The sequence below is a fragment of the Calypte anna genome, chromosome 4B, assembly GCF_003957555.1.
Source record: "Calypte anna isolate BGI_N300 chromosome 4B, bCalAnn1_v1.p, whole genome shotgun sequence".
Classification (NCBI taxonomy): Eukaryota; Metazoa; Chordata; class Aves; order Apodiformes; family Trochilidae; genus Calypte; species Calypte anna.
This window is the reverse complement of record NC_044249.1, coordinates 140,495-157,897: the sequence shown is the minus strand read 5'-3', so window position 1 is coordinate 157,897 and position 17,403 is coordinate 140,495. Positions and strand designations below refer to the sequence as shown.

Genomic DNA, 17,403 nt, shown 5'->3' with positions numbered 1-17,403 from the left:
TCAGAAGTCTCTTCCCAACCCTTGATGTTCTATGGTTCCATGATTTTTAACCTGGAGTTGCATTTTTAATTGCAAGGCTATATCCATGACAGCTATTTCAGTATTAAAAGACTGTAGAAAAAGGGAAAACAAATTATCTCTCTCTTTCTTTGCCCAGGTTTTGAACTCTCTTTCTTTAAATTTTCTTTTTTTTGGAGCTCTTTTTTCTTTACTGTTTAAAAAAACCCCTGTCCCTCTCTCTCCCCTTTCAATGAAACTGATATACCCATGCTTACAAGTCTTCTGCAGTTTGGCTCATCTAATATGCCATCTGGGAATTTGGCACAGGATCTTTGCATTATCTCCTGCTCTTTCTGCCATAAATCATATTAGAGTAATAATAATGACTCTCTCCAGATGAAATGGTGATGACTGTCTAAAACAGCATGCAGAAGCCTGCTGAAGGACAAGATTAGCTCTCATATATGCTGTGATTATATCTTATGTTTCAGACTTGATTAAGAAAATGGGGCAGAATCTCACATACTGGATTTATTTTAAGAAAACATGTATAAAATGCTACCTGAAAAGATACTTGGGTATCATAAATGAATACTTTTTACATGTGTTGTTTTGTTAATTTGTAGATGATGATTGGTAGGAAGTTTGGGCTGAAAATGGACTTGAAGATTAAGTAAGAGTGAGAAAACACTTTGACCCAATTCTGCATTTAAAGCAGGAGCACCATAAGCATAGGCAAGGATAAGAGGCTCTACGTAATAGGGAAATATTTAGACAAATTTAGTGAGTATTTAATTCTCCCATAATTTCTAAAACACGTTGGAAAACTTATTACCTGCACCTGTTTGCACATACTACTGGCTGTAAGTCAACCCTGTCCTCTGTAAGAAGCTGAGAGAAGCTTATTCCAGTGTTTACGTGAAGTTTACCCCAATGGTGTGAATATTCACGCATCCACATTTAGGGCTCTTAATTTCACTTACTAACTGAAGAGATGAGCATGAGAGGTAGGAGGCTGACACAGGTATCCTGAATTGATTTTTTTAGACATGTCTCCATTGAGACAACAGTGTAAAGAAGGAGGAGTAACAGATAAGGGAGAGGAGAATATGGGTGTGTACACACAAAACTAAGTGTAAGGTGTGAGTCAAGCGTGTCAAGGGAGTTTGGGATGCCAAAATACCCATGATTTTGGGAGAGCTGCAGTACAACTAGGGGAAGAAGATGATAGTTCTGCTTGTTCACAGGAATGTCAATCCAGTAACTAGCAATTTAAGCTTTCACTGTATATCATGCTTCTGTGTATTTCTTGAGTTCAGGTTTTTACTTATTCTTTAGGCATATATTGCTGTAAGACCTCCTGAGTTTCATTTTCTTTTGGAGGAAGAAATGTTTGTCTCTGATTAATTTCACAGTGCTTTTTTTTTTGAGTTCCAGGGTGCAGTTCCTGTGCTAATAGCAGGGACCTTAGAAACCTGCAGTAAGAATGATGGTAGTTAAAAACACTTAAATCCACAGCATTTAACAGAAAACATGCTTACATGTTTGATAACAACATGCTTGAAAAAGCTCTTTGGGTTTTACAGCAGAGGTAAACACTTTATAAGAAACAGGATACATATGCATTTTGTACCTTTGGATTTGTGTTTTGTGTTACACACTGAAACTTACTGCTGTTTCTGTGATTCCTTTGTGGGGATCATTTGATTTTGTGTTGGAAGTATTAGAATAAAAATGGCTCCCACAACACATGCTTTTAAACATCTTTCAGATGTGGGTGGATGTTGGGTCATTGAGTTCCTCACATTTCATGGGATTTCTCTGGGAGAGACAGCGGAGCTGCTAATTTGCTCTGTTCAGTGGTGCACTGTGATGTGAACATTTATTTAGCACTTGTTACACCCTTATCTACAGATTTGAGAGGGAGGAACTCTTGATCTTCTTCTGCTACCTTTCTGATAGGCTACTTACGTGTACAAGTACTACAGTGGTCTGTGTGGGTACATGTGCAAGCTTGCTTTGTCACTTTCTTGGAAATGTCAGTACTGGGAACTGTTATGCAACATGGAACTGGCTCATGTTATTTTGAAAAAGCTCACACTTTTCGACTAAGTCTGAGCTTAAGATCATCTGATGAATATGGTTCATTTTTTGGGGAGGGAAGGGAATGGTGTCTGAAGGTAAGAGGCAAAGGTAGTATTGGCCTATACTACAGATAAATGTAGTCACCTTTAATCCAGGTTAGATTGGATGAAGATGCATCTTCTGTGCCGTATAATGCAGATTCTTTCCATACAGGAGAAAGTGAAGTTTTTGTTTGTTCTTCTCTGTTGCTATGTACAAGAGGATGAGTTCAGAGAATAAAATATGAAGATATGACAGTGAGCAGAAATAGGTCAACAGACGTAGGATTTTAGAGGGTTTATGATTAATCCAGGGTTATTTGGTTCTGTGAAGCATAATAAATTGAAACAACTGTATTTCCCCAGTTTCTCTGTTGGAAATAAGTAGTTGGCTGGGTTTAAGCCTCCACAAATGGAAAACGTGCCATGAAATGTTCTGTGAGAGCCCATTCTCAGTTGCTTTGATTGTATCACTGTCCCCTGCTCTGACTGAATGAAAGCCATCTCTGATCTGGAACCTATTAGTAGGAGAAAAAAGGACAGTATTATGTGCCTGTTTAGGGGATACCTCTCCTCTTTAAGATTTGCATGGCTTTTTATAATAGATCTGGCTTGTTTCTGGACCATTCACAAAAGAGGCACATGATCTGTGTACCCTCACATGTGGGTATGCCTAGTTAGGTGTTTTTCTTTGTAGTGAAGTTAAGATGTGCAGATGAATAGTTGTATCTTGATAAAAAAATGAGAACTGTCAAGGAGATACTAAGAAGTAATTCTATACAAATCACTGTGCTTTTCAGAGCTATCACTCAAATGGTGAGTGTTCTAAAATGGCATTTTTTGTATAAACAACATGAATTTTGCGCTCGTGAAAGGTGCCAGATTGACAGCCCTAGAGACTGAACCCTTCTATTTATCCACAGAACAGGTACAGCACAGACAGCAGCACTGCGAGCTTCCCCACAGTGTCTCATCAATATGTCTCAACCCTGTTCTGGAGGAACCACCTATTGAGGTGAGAAGGTAGTTCAGTCTCTTCATGTCCTGTCAATCCTTGGCCTGATGGCTGAGCCTGCCAAGCGGGGTTTCAGCTAATGCAGACTGTGATGTAAAACTGTAGAAGCTGGACTGAAACATTCAGCCTGTTTTATGTAATCTGTGTGATATATTCCACACATCTGATCGTGTTCCAATTGCCTTTTTACCTTAAATGACAAAGGCTGAGGTCAAGGAATTGACTCTGAATCCAAAGCCTCTGTACACTGTTGCACATACTCTAATGTTTTGGTACTCTTGTGTAGGTATAGGTATGTAAGAGGACACTTATGTTAAAATCAACCCTCAGTCTACATCTAAATTGTTATGCTGGTTTGCTCCCCACAGTCACTTTTTTTTTCTCTATAGTTTAAGGGATAGCTATAAATATTGTGTGGTATTAGGAGGAGCAGGGAGAGATACTATAAATATGTGCTATTCTAGTATTTACCCTTAGTCTACAAAATATGCTCATTTACGCAATTCTGTGGATATTCTAAAACGCTGTCCATCCCCTTTTCCTTTTGGCACTGCAGCTTCTACTTAAGGTCCTTTGAGCTAATGGAATGTTTAGACACTGATGCTTTAAAAACTTGCTTTGCCTTTGCAAAAATACTAGGAAATTTGGAAGATAATAAATGGTATTAGATCATAAACTGTCTACAGTGGGACAGTACTTAATAACATTAGGAAATAGGGAAAGTGCTTTGAAATAGATAAAAGAAGAATGAAGCTGGATGTTTCCCAAGCTTCAGAAATCTGCTTCAGCAACTGGCAGTTTGAGAGTTTTATCCAAGCTTAGTCTTTTGTTTTGTTTATGACTTGAAGGCTGTTTCTCTGCCATGACAAATTTTTCAACAGTGAATAAAAATGGTAGTTTTGTTTATTTTTAAATTTAGTTTATTTTTAATACAACAAGTTGAAACAATTATATGTAAGGCTAGTCTCATGATTTGAGAAATATTATTTGTCAAATTTTAGATACTATCTTAAGATAATCAGAGCAGTTTTATATTCAGATGTAACTGAGATAAATGGATTTGTGTACATGTTTTTATTTTTAAAGCATTTATTTGTATTAATAAGTATTTAAGGCCAGTGTTACTACTAATGAAATAATGCAACTGAGCTTATCGATTTTTCCTGGTTTTTCTATATTTTTGTTTCTCTTTACATGCACACCTTGTGTAATGCTTCTGAGGATGGGCAAGGTACATTTTTTCAGTACCTGCTATGCTGACTTTCAGGATTCTGGATAATGACTGAATGATTGTTTTAAGTCTCCAACCCCTGATGATTCAAATTGCTATGGTATTCCCTCCTGAATCCAGTCTAGAAAATTAGCTATAATTACTGTAATGACAGCTAATTGATTTCCCTGAACCTTTCTTCTGACATGTTCTTTCATCTCCAGACCCATTCTGAAGAGAGACCGTTCCAGTGTGAGGAATGCAAAGCGTTGTTCCGAACCCCGTTCTCTCTACAAAGACATCTGTTAATCCATAACAGTAAGTGCTAAGTCAGAGAGGAAAATTAACATCCTCGGTTCCTGCATTTGACTGAGAAAACCACTGGCACCTTGCTCCAGTATGCAGCTTGCTACATTAAATACATATAAAGATTCCGCTCTAAGCCCAGAGAGTTAGTTTATCTTTTCAAATCACAGTAGAAGTGCAGCACTGGAAATTTTAGGAGTTATTGCGAACAAAACTTTCAGATAAAAAGGATAAATCCTTCTGAAAGTCAATAGATGTTGAGTCTTGTCTTTTACCACGATGAGATAATGTAAATTTATGGAAATGATACAAATATTTCTTGCTTCAAAAGACATGGCAATATGTTAAAATTTTCTCTGTTCTTGCATTTTTCCCTCAGTTTTTTTTCAGACATGGAGTTATTAAAAGACACAGAAAGAAGCAAATGACTACCTAAAAATAAATCCATGAAGCCTATAAGTTCCTAGAAGAAGAAACTTTTAAAAGAAATAGAATATTTTTTGTTTGAACCAGTAGAACATTGCATGTTACTTTAGTAAAAATAGTAATGACTTCACTTTTTCAGTAGTTTAGTCTCATGTTCCCAGCATGAAGACTAAAGTGATTTAACAGTTAGAAGCAGTATCAGTGTTAAACAACCATGTAACAGCATATTAAAGGCTGGGATGATTTTATTCTTTAATGAGCCATAGCAAAGTAAGTGCACCTCTACACATTAATCATTGCTACATTAGCAAAAGTAGTTTGTGTTTATATGAATCTATCATATCCATATGGATGAGAAGGCAGTGGATCAGACCTGTTCTGAAGAATAAGAAGTGGAGAATGGTCCTTAGATTATGGTGATATTTCTTGTGATGTAACAGGGAAGTTTTTTGACAAATGGGCACCTTCTCTCCACTTCAGACTGTGGATTTCTGAATGAACGCCATGTTGCAGAGGTTTAACTTGTAATTTTAATTGAGATGTTAACAAATAGAAGAGGGTAGTCTCTTCTGCATTCACAGTAGAGATAAAATGAAGGTTGATTACAGTGATTTCTCTGAAGAATCATGTGGGTTTTTTTGTTTTTCTCTTGGAAGATGTATGCAGATTTTCAGAATACAATGTCTCCTTCCCTCTCCCAGCTAAATTATTGAATTGTAAAACCATTAGCAACATTACTCTGGACTCTACCATAACTTTCAGCCACCATTACCAGAGTTCGAGTAGTAATATTGTTGTAACAGTTCATCTTTATCACGAGTTTGCCTCTATTGATGCAAATGAGATAGGTTACTCAAAGCAAGTATTTCTTATTTTGACATTGTGTTAAATTCAGGAAGCTGTCTCTTACCATTTAAGTTTTAAAAGATGAAGCCTATTTCATCTTTTGTTTGTTACTATAAAGAGAGTCTGTTACTGGAGATGCTGATAATATCTGTGCTTTGTTTCACTGGAAGCCATTTTCACTCGTTACCATTTCCCCTTTGGCTAGAGAGTTTCATCACATATTTCTCACTACATTGTTGTGATGATTACTTTCTACTTTCTTAGTTTTCCAATTACATTTTTACCTGATGTAATATTTCTTTTATTTCTGTTATCAGGACCCAGCTTAGCATTTGTCATTGTGGCTTTCATCTTTCTGAAACAATAAGCATTAGTGTATTTTCACAATAAATCTGGTATCTTTAAACTGTGTTTTTCTCTTTATAAGGTGAGAGAACCTTCAAGTGTGATCACTGTGATGCTACTTTCAAAAGAAAGGACACATTAAATGTCCATATTCAAGTTGTACATGATGGACATAAGAAATACAAGTGTGATCTCTGTGATAAAGCTTTTGTGACACCTTCAGTCCTGAAGAGTCATAAAAAAGTGAGTAGAATCTGTTCTATCCTTATTATTCCTTCTGTGTCCTTAGGTTTGTGACTAAACAAAGTCCGCAGATGCTTCTGCATTTCTGGTTTTTCAGTAGAAAGCTGTCATGGTGCTTAACATACTAAAATGCTTATTGCAATAGTGAGGCTGTTAGAGGCATGCAGATTTTGCAGAGGGTGTTTATGAATAAATCCAGTATAAGTACCCCACACATCAGGCATGTGGCAGCATGGGACTGTTTGCATTGCTCTAACGATGCTCCTTTCCACTGATCTCTGCTATGGAATTAGCACTAGTTTGGCCTGAGATAAGGTTTATATTAAGGAAAGAAATGTGAGGAAAATAATTGACTCAAAAACAAGTCACCTGAGGAAAATACACTCAGGTGTTGCCAGCAAATGCCCATTAGGAGAGTTTGTTCAAAAACATCATATATTATTTTATCATATAGTATGAGTGTAAAGTTTCAATAATAAAAATGACTGTAACTGAGTAACCTGGTACAATATTTTAAGCACACTACTATGGTGAGTACTGTGCATTACAACCCAAAATTATGTTTAAAACTGAGGAAAAATATGTAAAGGTCTTGCCAACCCTACTGTGTTGCAAGGACAAAGGTCAATTGGGCATTTTTAATAGTAAATATTTAGGAAATAGTAAGCTTAAGAATTAAAAAGCCAGTTTATTTTGCTATTAATAATGGGATTTGTTTAGAAATTCTAGAGGAAAATCGAAAGAACATCTATATCTAAGTCCTTGGAATAACTTCCTGATATTGAATAAACTATAATTGAGACAATAATGGTCAGTGTCAATAAAGTTAAAAAGCTATGCTGAAGCTCTCATTCTTGTCTTTCTCTGTAACCCATGGAGACTCACACAGGAGAAAAAGAGAAAATTTGCCCATATTGCGGACAGAAGTTTGCAAGCAATGGAACACTGAGAGTTCATATTCGAAGCCATACAGGTACATTGTTGTTTATTGTGATGAACAAAGAAGTCTTACTTTCACATTTCACTTTATACATAATTACAGAAAAGATTCTGGTATTACGGATTAAGAAGAAGATAAAATATCTGAAAAAGATGCTGTGTTGGGCCTACCTGTAAAATGTATTTCTATTTGTAGATAAACTACTTGTGGACCTATTTATAGTTACTTATATATTTAGTAAGACTATCAAGGTTGGTTTCTTTATGTCATCCCATTATGATTCCTGACCATTTCTTTGTGAAGTGAAACGTGAAAGAAGAAAAATAAAAGGAGAGAGGGGAGTTGCGACTAAGTTTGACTTGTGGTTTTAAAAAAATATCTATGTCAAAATGCCTTTTGTGAGATTTAGTGAGGAAGTGCCATAGTTAGGTTCTGGAGAGGTGGTTTTGGCAATAAAGTTCACCGCGTTGTGAAAATCCTTGACAACTTTTCAGGGATTTTTTTGAGTACTACGAAATTTTCAGTTTGTTAGACAAAGGAGACATAAGTGTATCTTATTTAGGGATGAATGTTTTTTTTCTGAACATTGCAGTGTTGAATACTTCGTGCTTTTAGTATCTCTTAAATTCTGTAATTTCAAATTAATTCAGAACTGTGCCCTTCAAAGCCCTCAGAGAATCACTTCATTCTGAGTTAGAAGTGAAACAATCGGACGCTGTCCATCTTTAAGAGTTGATTCATCTTTTTGAATAAGCCTTCGGCTGCGGTGAAGCTTTTGGTGCAAGTAAGCGGTATACCCTAAGTGTAAATATTGCTAAGACCTTTGTGTCGTAGTGATTACAGCTGACTAGGTTTGAGGTCTTTGTGCAGATGCTTGCCTTATCACATTTTCTATGCACATGTTCAGCTAGGTTTAGTTTTATTAGTTACTTTGTATTAAGAAGTTTTGCTTGGTGTTTACAAAATAAAGCCAGGCAGAGTTCTTTTGAAGAGAATTTCTCCCCTCTTTTATCTTAGAGTAAAACTTTGTAAATGAACCCTAACAGTACTTGGCCTTTTGCAGAAGGTTTTGGGTGAGTGAAGATGTCTGTATGTGCATGTATAGAGGGAAGGAGTTGATATTTGCATCTGAACCCAGCATATTGCTCTGTAATTCATCATCTGGATTTCCAGCCTTGGTATGACAGAGATAGCACTCTGTGGGTCAGCTGAAACACTATAGCACATTCTCCCTCTGCTTGGTTTATGACTTCTTAGGGTCAGAGGGAGCTAGGAATTCAGCAAAAGAATCCTCTGACTGTGATATAAATTCCTTGGCTTGTTCATAAATTGCAGAAGAAATTCTATGGTTTGCTTCTGGGCTTGAAAACTGGAGGACAGGAGGTTAATTACATCCCAAAAGTTTCAAGAAACTTTGCATTAACAGTGACTGGCTGTGGTTTGTGCAGGTTTGCAGTTGTCTTACAGATATTTAAATGTTCTAATTGCTGAATGTGTGTGTCTGTATTTGTATGAGCCTATGTATTATATATAAATATATACACAAATACATTTTATCGGTGATATTTTTACTGTTGCTTTCCTAATTACTTGTACCCTAATGCCCTCCACACTTGAGATGTAGAACATCAAGTTGTGAAACAATGAAAGTTGTTGTTCTGGTTGTTTATATTTGCTGATAAATTTTTTTTTTTTTAGTTAAGTGAATTGAGTGTCTTAAATGTACTTCTGGCCTCTGTGCACTTTGTTATATAGGGACTGGTGAAGGTCTGCTTGTGACCCTACAAGTCTTCCAGAAAATGCTTACACATGCAAATGTATGTTAAAGCATAGCATTGTTTTGCTTTTTACATCACATTTAGTCAAAGTCCTGATAAAAAGCCAAGTGTGATATCTATGAGTTTACATCTGTCCTAAATGTTTCCCGAAAAGATTATTGAATCATAGAATCATAAAATCAGCCAGGTTAGAAAGGATCTCTGAGATCCTCAAGTCCAGCCCTTCATCCACTACCACTGTGGTTCCCAGCCAATGGCACTGAGTGCCACATTCAGTCTCTTCTTAAAAACCTCCAGGGATGGAGAATCCACCACCTCCCTGGGCAGCCCATTCCAATGTTTGATTGCCCTCTCTGTAAAGGATTTCTTCCTAATATCTAACCTAAACCTCCCCTCACAGAACTTTCTATTCTACACTTCTTAGAAGCTGTGACTTAATGAGGAATTTTCATGTTATGTTGTCTGGTATGTGGAAAACATGGCTTTGTTTCATAAGTGTGAGTTGAGAAAGCTCTTTGTAAATTTACTTCCATATAAATGAATGAAAGGTGTTATCTAGAGACTACTTTAAAACACCAAAACTCATTCAAACTGTGGATTTCTATATACTTTGTGTCAACACAGGTAAGCTTACCATTTAAATTCCCATTTCCATAATTAAAGACTGTTTTTTTAAGATCATGAATACATTTCATCATAGTTAACCCCTGTACCTCCAGGTACTGATTGGCTTCCTGAGATGTCTTTCATCCTCTGCATTGAGCACCTGATGTTACAGTCCTAACTTGGCCGTTGTAGTCACATTTCTACAATTTGATTAACTAGGCATTTGAGTGTATTTAAAATCATAATTAAGGGTCAACTGTATAAAAATCTACATCCAAGTTTTGTGCTTTTGTATAAGAATTCCTGAGTAAACAAACAAAACTCAAGATTTAGAGTTACAAAAAAAATCTTTGGTTATTAACCAAATTCAATCATCTATGAACATAAGACTTGAAACCTAAGTTTTAAGTATTTGAAGCCGTAAAGTAGTTGAAGTACAGTATAACTTTTGTGTATTACCGTGTAAAGTGTGTCTCCAACATTTTAATACCTTGACAGGCAGATATTTATTCAGGAACTTAAGAAAGAACATACAGGCAGGATTCTTATTCTATCATATGTTCTGGTAAATTACTTTATAAGACATTTGTATTTTGTTACATAAAAAAAAAAAAGGGGGGGGGGAAGCTTGAAAAACAACTTGTCACATCACAATGAAGTAAGTGAAAAAATGTATCTTTATCTAGCCAATGAACATCTTGCAAATGTATCCAGATAGTTTGCTTCTATTAAATAACTTACAAATGATCTTTCTTTTATCTACCAAACCTAAAAAGGAGCTTGCAGAAGGCCTGAGGTAAGGATTCTGCATTTCTAAACCTTTCAGTTTATACATCATTGTCCTGTTTATCTCCAGACAACTGTTAAATCTTTAGAAGTACCTGTAAAGTTTCATGCTGCAGTCTTGTCTGCTTCCATGAATGAAAATGTGTTTTCATAAGGGATAGATTATTTGAATGCTAGTGACATCTTTAGATCAAGTGAACTACTGATTGATTAATACATATACTTTAACATACTGATTGACCACTGGGCTCGCTGAAGTCATAGATGTTAATGTTCCATTCATAGAGAAGCCTTATTGCTTAATTCCGCTGATAGATACAAAGAATGAAACTGTTTCATTCTTTAAAGTAAGTGCATCAGAGGGTTTTTGTGACTAAAATCTTCATAGTGCTGTAAAACTGATGAGAGTCTTTAAGTAATAATGGTAGTTATTTCATGCTTTGCTATACAGATTCAGATAGCTTCCTTATTATCTAGGGTCCAGTTACTAGTCTTTATAATGAGTTTAGTTACATCTAAAACTTCAATTGTTTTGTGATAATTTTTATGGACTAGACAGGACAAACGTTTTTATGATAGGAAATCTGAATTCTCTGAATTAACACAAAACTTTGTAGAAAACAAATCTTACCAGCTGTGAAAATACCGCTTCCATGACTCAAAAAATAAGACTTGGCTAAGTGCTTATAAGAAAGAGTATTAATACAAAAAACATCGTTTAAGAAATCCTTTACTTGCCTATTTTGAAAAGAATAGTATTCGAGTTTCTTATTAAATATGTGACCATTTTCAGTGGATGGGAAATAGATCTGGTTGATGTATATAAAACCATTTCCAATTCTCCCTCTGTCTGGAAAATATACAAGTATTGGAGCTTGGTTAGGAAGCATTCACAAATACAGTCTTAGTGTTGTTAATCATTGGTCAAAGAAAAGAAACCAGCGGAAATGTTAAATCTCTTGTCTTCAGAGTTTGCCAAGTTTGAATGTTGGTTTAAATAAAGAATACATAAGAAATGTCTCTTGGTGGCCCATACCTAAGTAGAGCTATCCCGCCCTTTATCTGGCAGGCTATGAGCATGGAATTACATGTACATTTGGTCTTTCTGAGCCATGAATATTTTATCTTTCAAAGAAGCTGTACCCTTTGAATGAAGCATGAGAAAGGTACCCCTGCGTGAGTACTTCTGAACTTTCTAAAGTATAAAATGTTGGGTGTTTAAGGGTTGAAAATTGGGTAGGCCAGATCAGATCACTGTTTTTTATTGTCTAGTCTGCATTAAAGCTAGGCCAGGTGTTTTAAAGAGAGCAGCTAGCTATTGCAGTTGGCCAGGCTTCGTGATTACTCTCCTGTTATTTTCCCTTCATAGAATCCTGGATTAAAATTATAATAATGCTTAAGAGACCTAGGATATTAAATGCTTTTGAAAAAGCTACTTGGTATCTAGAAAACTGCTACCTGAGAAGAGGTTTATTATTTTGAAGAAATGTTTCTCTTCTAAAGAGCCATTTGACATTCAGTAAAACAGCAAGGGGGTGACATTAACTTAATATTTTCTTAAAGTGTGAATATTTATCTTCAATCAGTAATTGGTTTTCTGGAATTTTCCTGAGTTCCTATTTACCTTAATTTTTAATTCCTAATGAAATTCCTTTCATGTGGAAGAAATGTAGTTTTTTTAATCTTGGGTTTCTTTGCCAGTGTGTGCATATTTGTGTAATGGAATAGCTGAGTTCTACATTTTACACAAACTTTTATTTCATGGGAGCACCATTTCATAGAGAGCAACAGCAGCTGAGGATAAATGTGTAAAGTTGTCAGGTACTATATATGAACAGATAATATTCTGAAGCATATGTCACAAATTAGAATTTTAACCTTTTGCTCATCATTACTTGCTGCTGAACTCTGTCATCACTTCAGATTATCTCTGACCGAAAAAGCCACTTTGCAATTCCCATCCTGGGCTGCCCTGTTTATCACCTGGTGTGGAGTGTTGCATGTGTGATCCAGATGGCCCTTGGACTTGAAATTCCTTCCCAGGTGGACTGCCTTCTTTCCACCGCAGTTGGGTAATGGTGGAGTCTCACTTCTTCCCCTCTTCTCTACTCCAGCCTTAAGTTTGGCCTTTAAAAAGGATACTTCACCATAACGCTTCTAAAAATTGACACTTTAAAATAATACACTCTTTGACACTTCAAAATAATACACTCTTTTTTTTTTGAAGAAATAATTTTCTAATCCTTATAATAAGTAGTTCACCATCTGAGAAGGAGCTATATTTAGAAGATGGTAAATGTTCTGTAGAAGATTCCAAAGGTCAACATTGTCATATTTATTAGTTATTTTTTTTAAAGAAAATAGAAGAAAACAATTCCTTTTCATTTACATACACATACACTGTACGTGATCTGATGTTCAGTGCAGTCTGTCTTCAGTCTTTTTCTAGTGGCTGTGTTGACCTAGACCAGTCGTGCTGAGTACTCCCAACTGATCAAGCAAAGACATACTAAAAAGTATAGAAACCCCATCTTGCTCTTGCTAATTTAGCTGCATAATTCAAATTCTTTTTTTTTAGTACAGCAATTTAGCTCCATAAAGAGCATATACAAATATACTCCATTTGTATATGGAGGCTGACATACATACCCGAGAACTGTATGCAACCGACTAAGCAAGCTGCATGGGACAGTAAATATGGCTCTAAATTTACAGTATGAAATAGAAGTAATGCCTGAATATGGTCTGAAAGAGCTCTGTGAGGCTGCTTCAAAAACTGAATGTAGTAATTTGTCATATCAATGCATACTTCTAGAATGTGTTTGGCTGTTTTCTCTGTACTCCTGTTTCTTTTTTTGGTTTTCTGGTCTCTTTTACAGTCTCTTTAGATTAGGACTGTTTCTGCATTGCATGTTTCATTTGTGTCATTTGATGGGAATGTGTTTGTCACTGATAAAGTACATATTTAGTTGATCTTACTTGAGGTCATTGCTTCAAAGTAATGACTAATGCTGGTGTTTATATCTGGTTGCTTCCTGATTTTGTGAATAACTTTTTTTTTTTTGTGGCTCAACTTACATCAGGGAATGCAAAATACCATTTGAAAAGAGCAACACATTATTAATTTTAATGATTGTGTCTCGAAGTCTGTATTAAATGCGTAGCTTTAGCCACTTCAAGAACTAATGTGTATTGGTTTTGTTTCTTAATTGGCTTGTTCCCAAGGGTGTCTGAGTTTTTGAAATCTGGGTGCGAAAAGCTCACAGTAAATACTGCGTTTTACTGTCTCACAGGGAACTGCCCATCCCGAGTTGAATGGGAATAGAAGAACCTGATGTTTAACTTTTTATGCTACACAAAGGTCCAGTAGATGTAATTTAGAGCTAGAGATGTCCACACTTTAGGAAAAGAAGATATCAGTTCTATCCTGACATGGTTTTGGATCAAAATCCCATATGGTTTTCAATCATGGAATTGGTTTTTGTAATCCTTGTATTAGGGTTAAATTTATTTTTATTATGTTAAAAGCTTTGGTTTTGTTCATAGAAAATCTGGAAGTAGAATGTCTAGACTATGAATTATAGTAAATCCACTGCACTTTATCCAAGGATTATTTATTTGAGGTTATTTGTACAGAAATGCCAATAATGTTTTGAGCAGTTTGTTCTTTGACAGCAGGGACATGACAGTCAGCTGTAACTTAAATGTAAACATCGCCTTTATTATGTCCCTCTTACTTGATTGTTTTGCTGTTTTAATGGTAGCAATTGTTCTTAGTCACTGTTGCATTCACAGCATTACTTCTGGGCATGTTGGCTGAACAGGCTGTCAAATTAAGATATGTTTAATAACACCTACTGGATTTTGATACAGTATTTAAAAAGAAAGCCTGGTGTCTTCATTGAAAGTGGGGATCATTGTGTCATTTGTGGCTTAGTGGCAGAGTTATGAACAATAACATAGAAGGTCGAGACTTTTTTCAGATATTTTCCAAATATGAAGTGTTAGGATTAAGGCTTAGAAGTATGCTTAGAAATTAAAATATTTTTCCCATCCAAGATTTTTCTTATAAATAAAATTTTTAAAATAACCAACAAACTCATTAATCATCCAACCTCAATTTGTGGAAGAATACCTTTGGAAATTTACTGTTGACAGAGATGAAAAGTAATTATTACAGTAATAAAACAGTGCACTGATTTACTTCAGTATGATACTTCTAGTATGGCTTTATCATTGCCTCCAAATAGAAAGGTATTTCTAGATTTTATATATTTGTAAATAAAAATATATTTCTATAAAAACTCAACTTGTAAATTATGTAATAATCTCCATCAACAGCCTTGCATAAGGTGCACCTTCTCTTAACACCATATCTCACTGGCATGCTGCTAGCAGTTAAACCAAGAATCTGTAGTTTGTCATAGAGGAAATAGCTTTCTTTCATTTTGATGCTTGCTAACTCCTTTTTTTGAGGGCGAGAGAAATAGCAATACTAGACTTGCAACACTGTTTCTTTCGCTTCTCTTAGTCATTTTAATCTGTAACAGATCCATATTCTTTGCTTGATTGCAAATGACTGTGAAAGCTCTAATAAACAATGTCACCTTCCCAGGAGCTTTTAACAGATTGAACTAGCTCTCCAGTTTTTCTTGGTAACAATTCTAAATTTTGTTGAATCACAAAACCCACTCATTTGTGTACACTAACAATACTTCTGTATCAAACATTGCACTTCAGCAAACCCTCATGTGTGGGAGGAATATACTTGGCATTCATGATTTCATTTTATTTCTTCTTTGTTGTCATTTTATGCTGTTTGTGTTTCACAGTATTAGAGAAAGGATCCACTGCTCCTGTTTGTCTTAAAGGATTTAAAGTGGGAGAGGCTGTGTAAAACTTCTCTTGGAGAACTCGTGCTTCCCCAGTAGTCTCATTAATGAATATCTTATTGGTATCTTTCTTGTGAGCAACTGACTGGTAGCATGAATCATGTTTGAATCCCGTTCTGAAGCAAGGAGGGAAGTTAATTTTGAGCAGAATAAGTAGGATTGTAATAATTTTGCCAAAATCTGTTCTCCATAAATTCAGACACCTATTCTGAATTAGTTTCCTAAATTCCTGATACAGAACAGATTCACTGATGGCAGGAAGTTTATGCCGTTCTTAAGTTAGGCCCTTTCCAGAGGGTGGTTCATGCTAACTTTCTTTTATCTATATCACTGGGATTCAGAACATTTGGTTAAAAATAGACATTATATTTTCCCATGGCTGATGTCAAATGAGGGGAATCTTACTCCTGTTCATAAATGAAATAATTTAAAAATACAAGTTATTTTTTATTTAAACCAGTTGTAAATACACATCTATTTCCTGCACAGTGGCACATACTAATCCTTGGACTGGTTACACAGAGACTGGGAAATTTATTGTGAGGAACTTGGCTGTTGCAAGTACAGATTTGTTTTAAGTGGCCCACATTTAATTTTGTAAAATCCTAAAACTCTTTGAGGTAGAAGTTACACATTTAAAAGACGTATGTGCACAGGAGAAAAAGTTGCTTATGTAAGTGTTAGGGCATTTATATATTTTGGGCATACGGATTACAAAGATTAGGCAAAAGAAAATAACAAAAAATAAGAGCGACAGTAAAATTACTTGAGGTCATCTTTAAAGTTGTTTTGCTGAGCATTATTAATAACATAAGTGCATGAGAAGTCATTTATATAATTTAGAAAAATAGGGTGTCACCAAGCACTAATGTTAAGGCAGAGCTCGCAATCTGTGTTATATAATGAACTCGATTTTTGGAACAATGAAGATTTTTGAAAATTTAAAGTAGGTAACAGCTGCTTGAAGCTGGTCTTTTTTTTCACGTGCCTCGTGTTGTTACAAAGTCATACTGTTGCCCTCTACTGGCATCTGCTGAAGGCTCTTTAGGTCTTCCCCATGTACCATGGTCTCCGTAGTCAATTTCTGAAGAATACTTGACCTATTTCAGGCAAACTCAAAACCATCCTTTAAAAACAAAAGCCTTTCTCATAAAAGACTCAGGAATGGGGGAGACAGGGAGGAGGTGTGCAATTCCTTCATGTCAATGCTCGTCTGCTTACAAACTGCTGAAAGCTTTAACTCCTACATTCAAAAGCAATAACATTTTAAAATGTCAGCTGAATTAATTATATATTTGAGTAGTGACAGCTGTTGAAGTGTTTGAATTTTAGAGGCATGGATTATAAAGACACTGAGGGTCATGAGAGAAAGTATATTTCAGACTGCTCAATGAAAACACAGATACAGCACAGTGATGGCTGTCATCATCGTAAAAAAAAAAAATAAAAAAAGCAAAATCACACAGTTGTGCTTTCTGAGAAATAGCAAAACATGAGAGGAAAATATTTTTATTTTAGAAATACTTTGGAACACACTGTTTTGCTGCTGTCAGTCACACAATTACCTAAACAGTAATTAAAGACAGAAAGTGACAGAATAGTCTATCTCCTAAATAGCGGATTTTTTTATCCCCTGAAATCGTATAATCTCAGTTGCCCTCAAACCTCTGCACAACCTGTGACTATGTGGAGATTTTATGTACAACAGTGGCTGTCAGCTGTGCTATATTAACAGTCTGTCCTTCTGAAGCTGTTTCCATTACATACTTTTTGTCATCCTTTGACATCTAGTTCCAAGAAAGCAAGCATCCATTATCTTCCCTCTGAGCAATCATGGGTAAACACTTCATCTGGAGAAAAGCTGAGAAGAGAGATGAGGCTTGCTTC

General features: G+C 35.6%; 1 protein-coding gene across 2 annotated transcripts in view; it reads left to right on the top strand.

The window, feature by feature from the left end:
- PRDM5 (PR/SET domain 5) overlaps positions 1 to 17,403 on the top strand; it is a 61,289-nt gene that overhangs the window by 29,581 nt on the left and 14,305 nt on the right. For both annotated transcript variants that reach the window (XM_008503258.2, XM_030450600.1), the window contains exons 11-13: positions 4,573 to 4,666; positions 6,354 to 6,514; positions 7,394 to 7,487. In XM_008503258.2, coding sequence (XP_008501480.1) covers positions 4,573 to 4,666; positions 6,354 to 6,514; positions 7,394 to 7,487 — 349 coding nt within the window. The remainder of the gene's footprint in view (positions 1 to 4,572; positions 4,667 to 6,353; positions 6,515 to 7,393; positions 7,488 to 17,403) is intronic.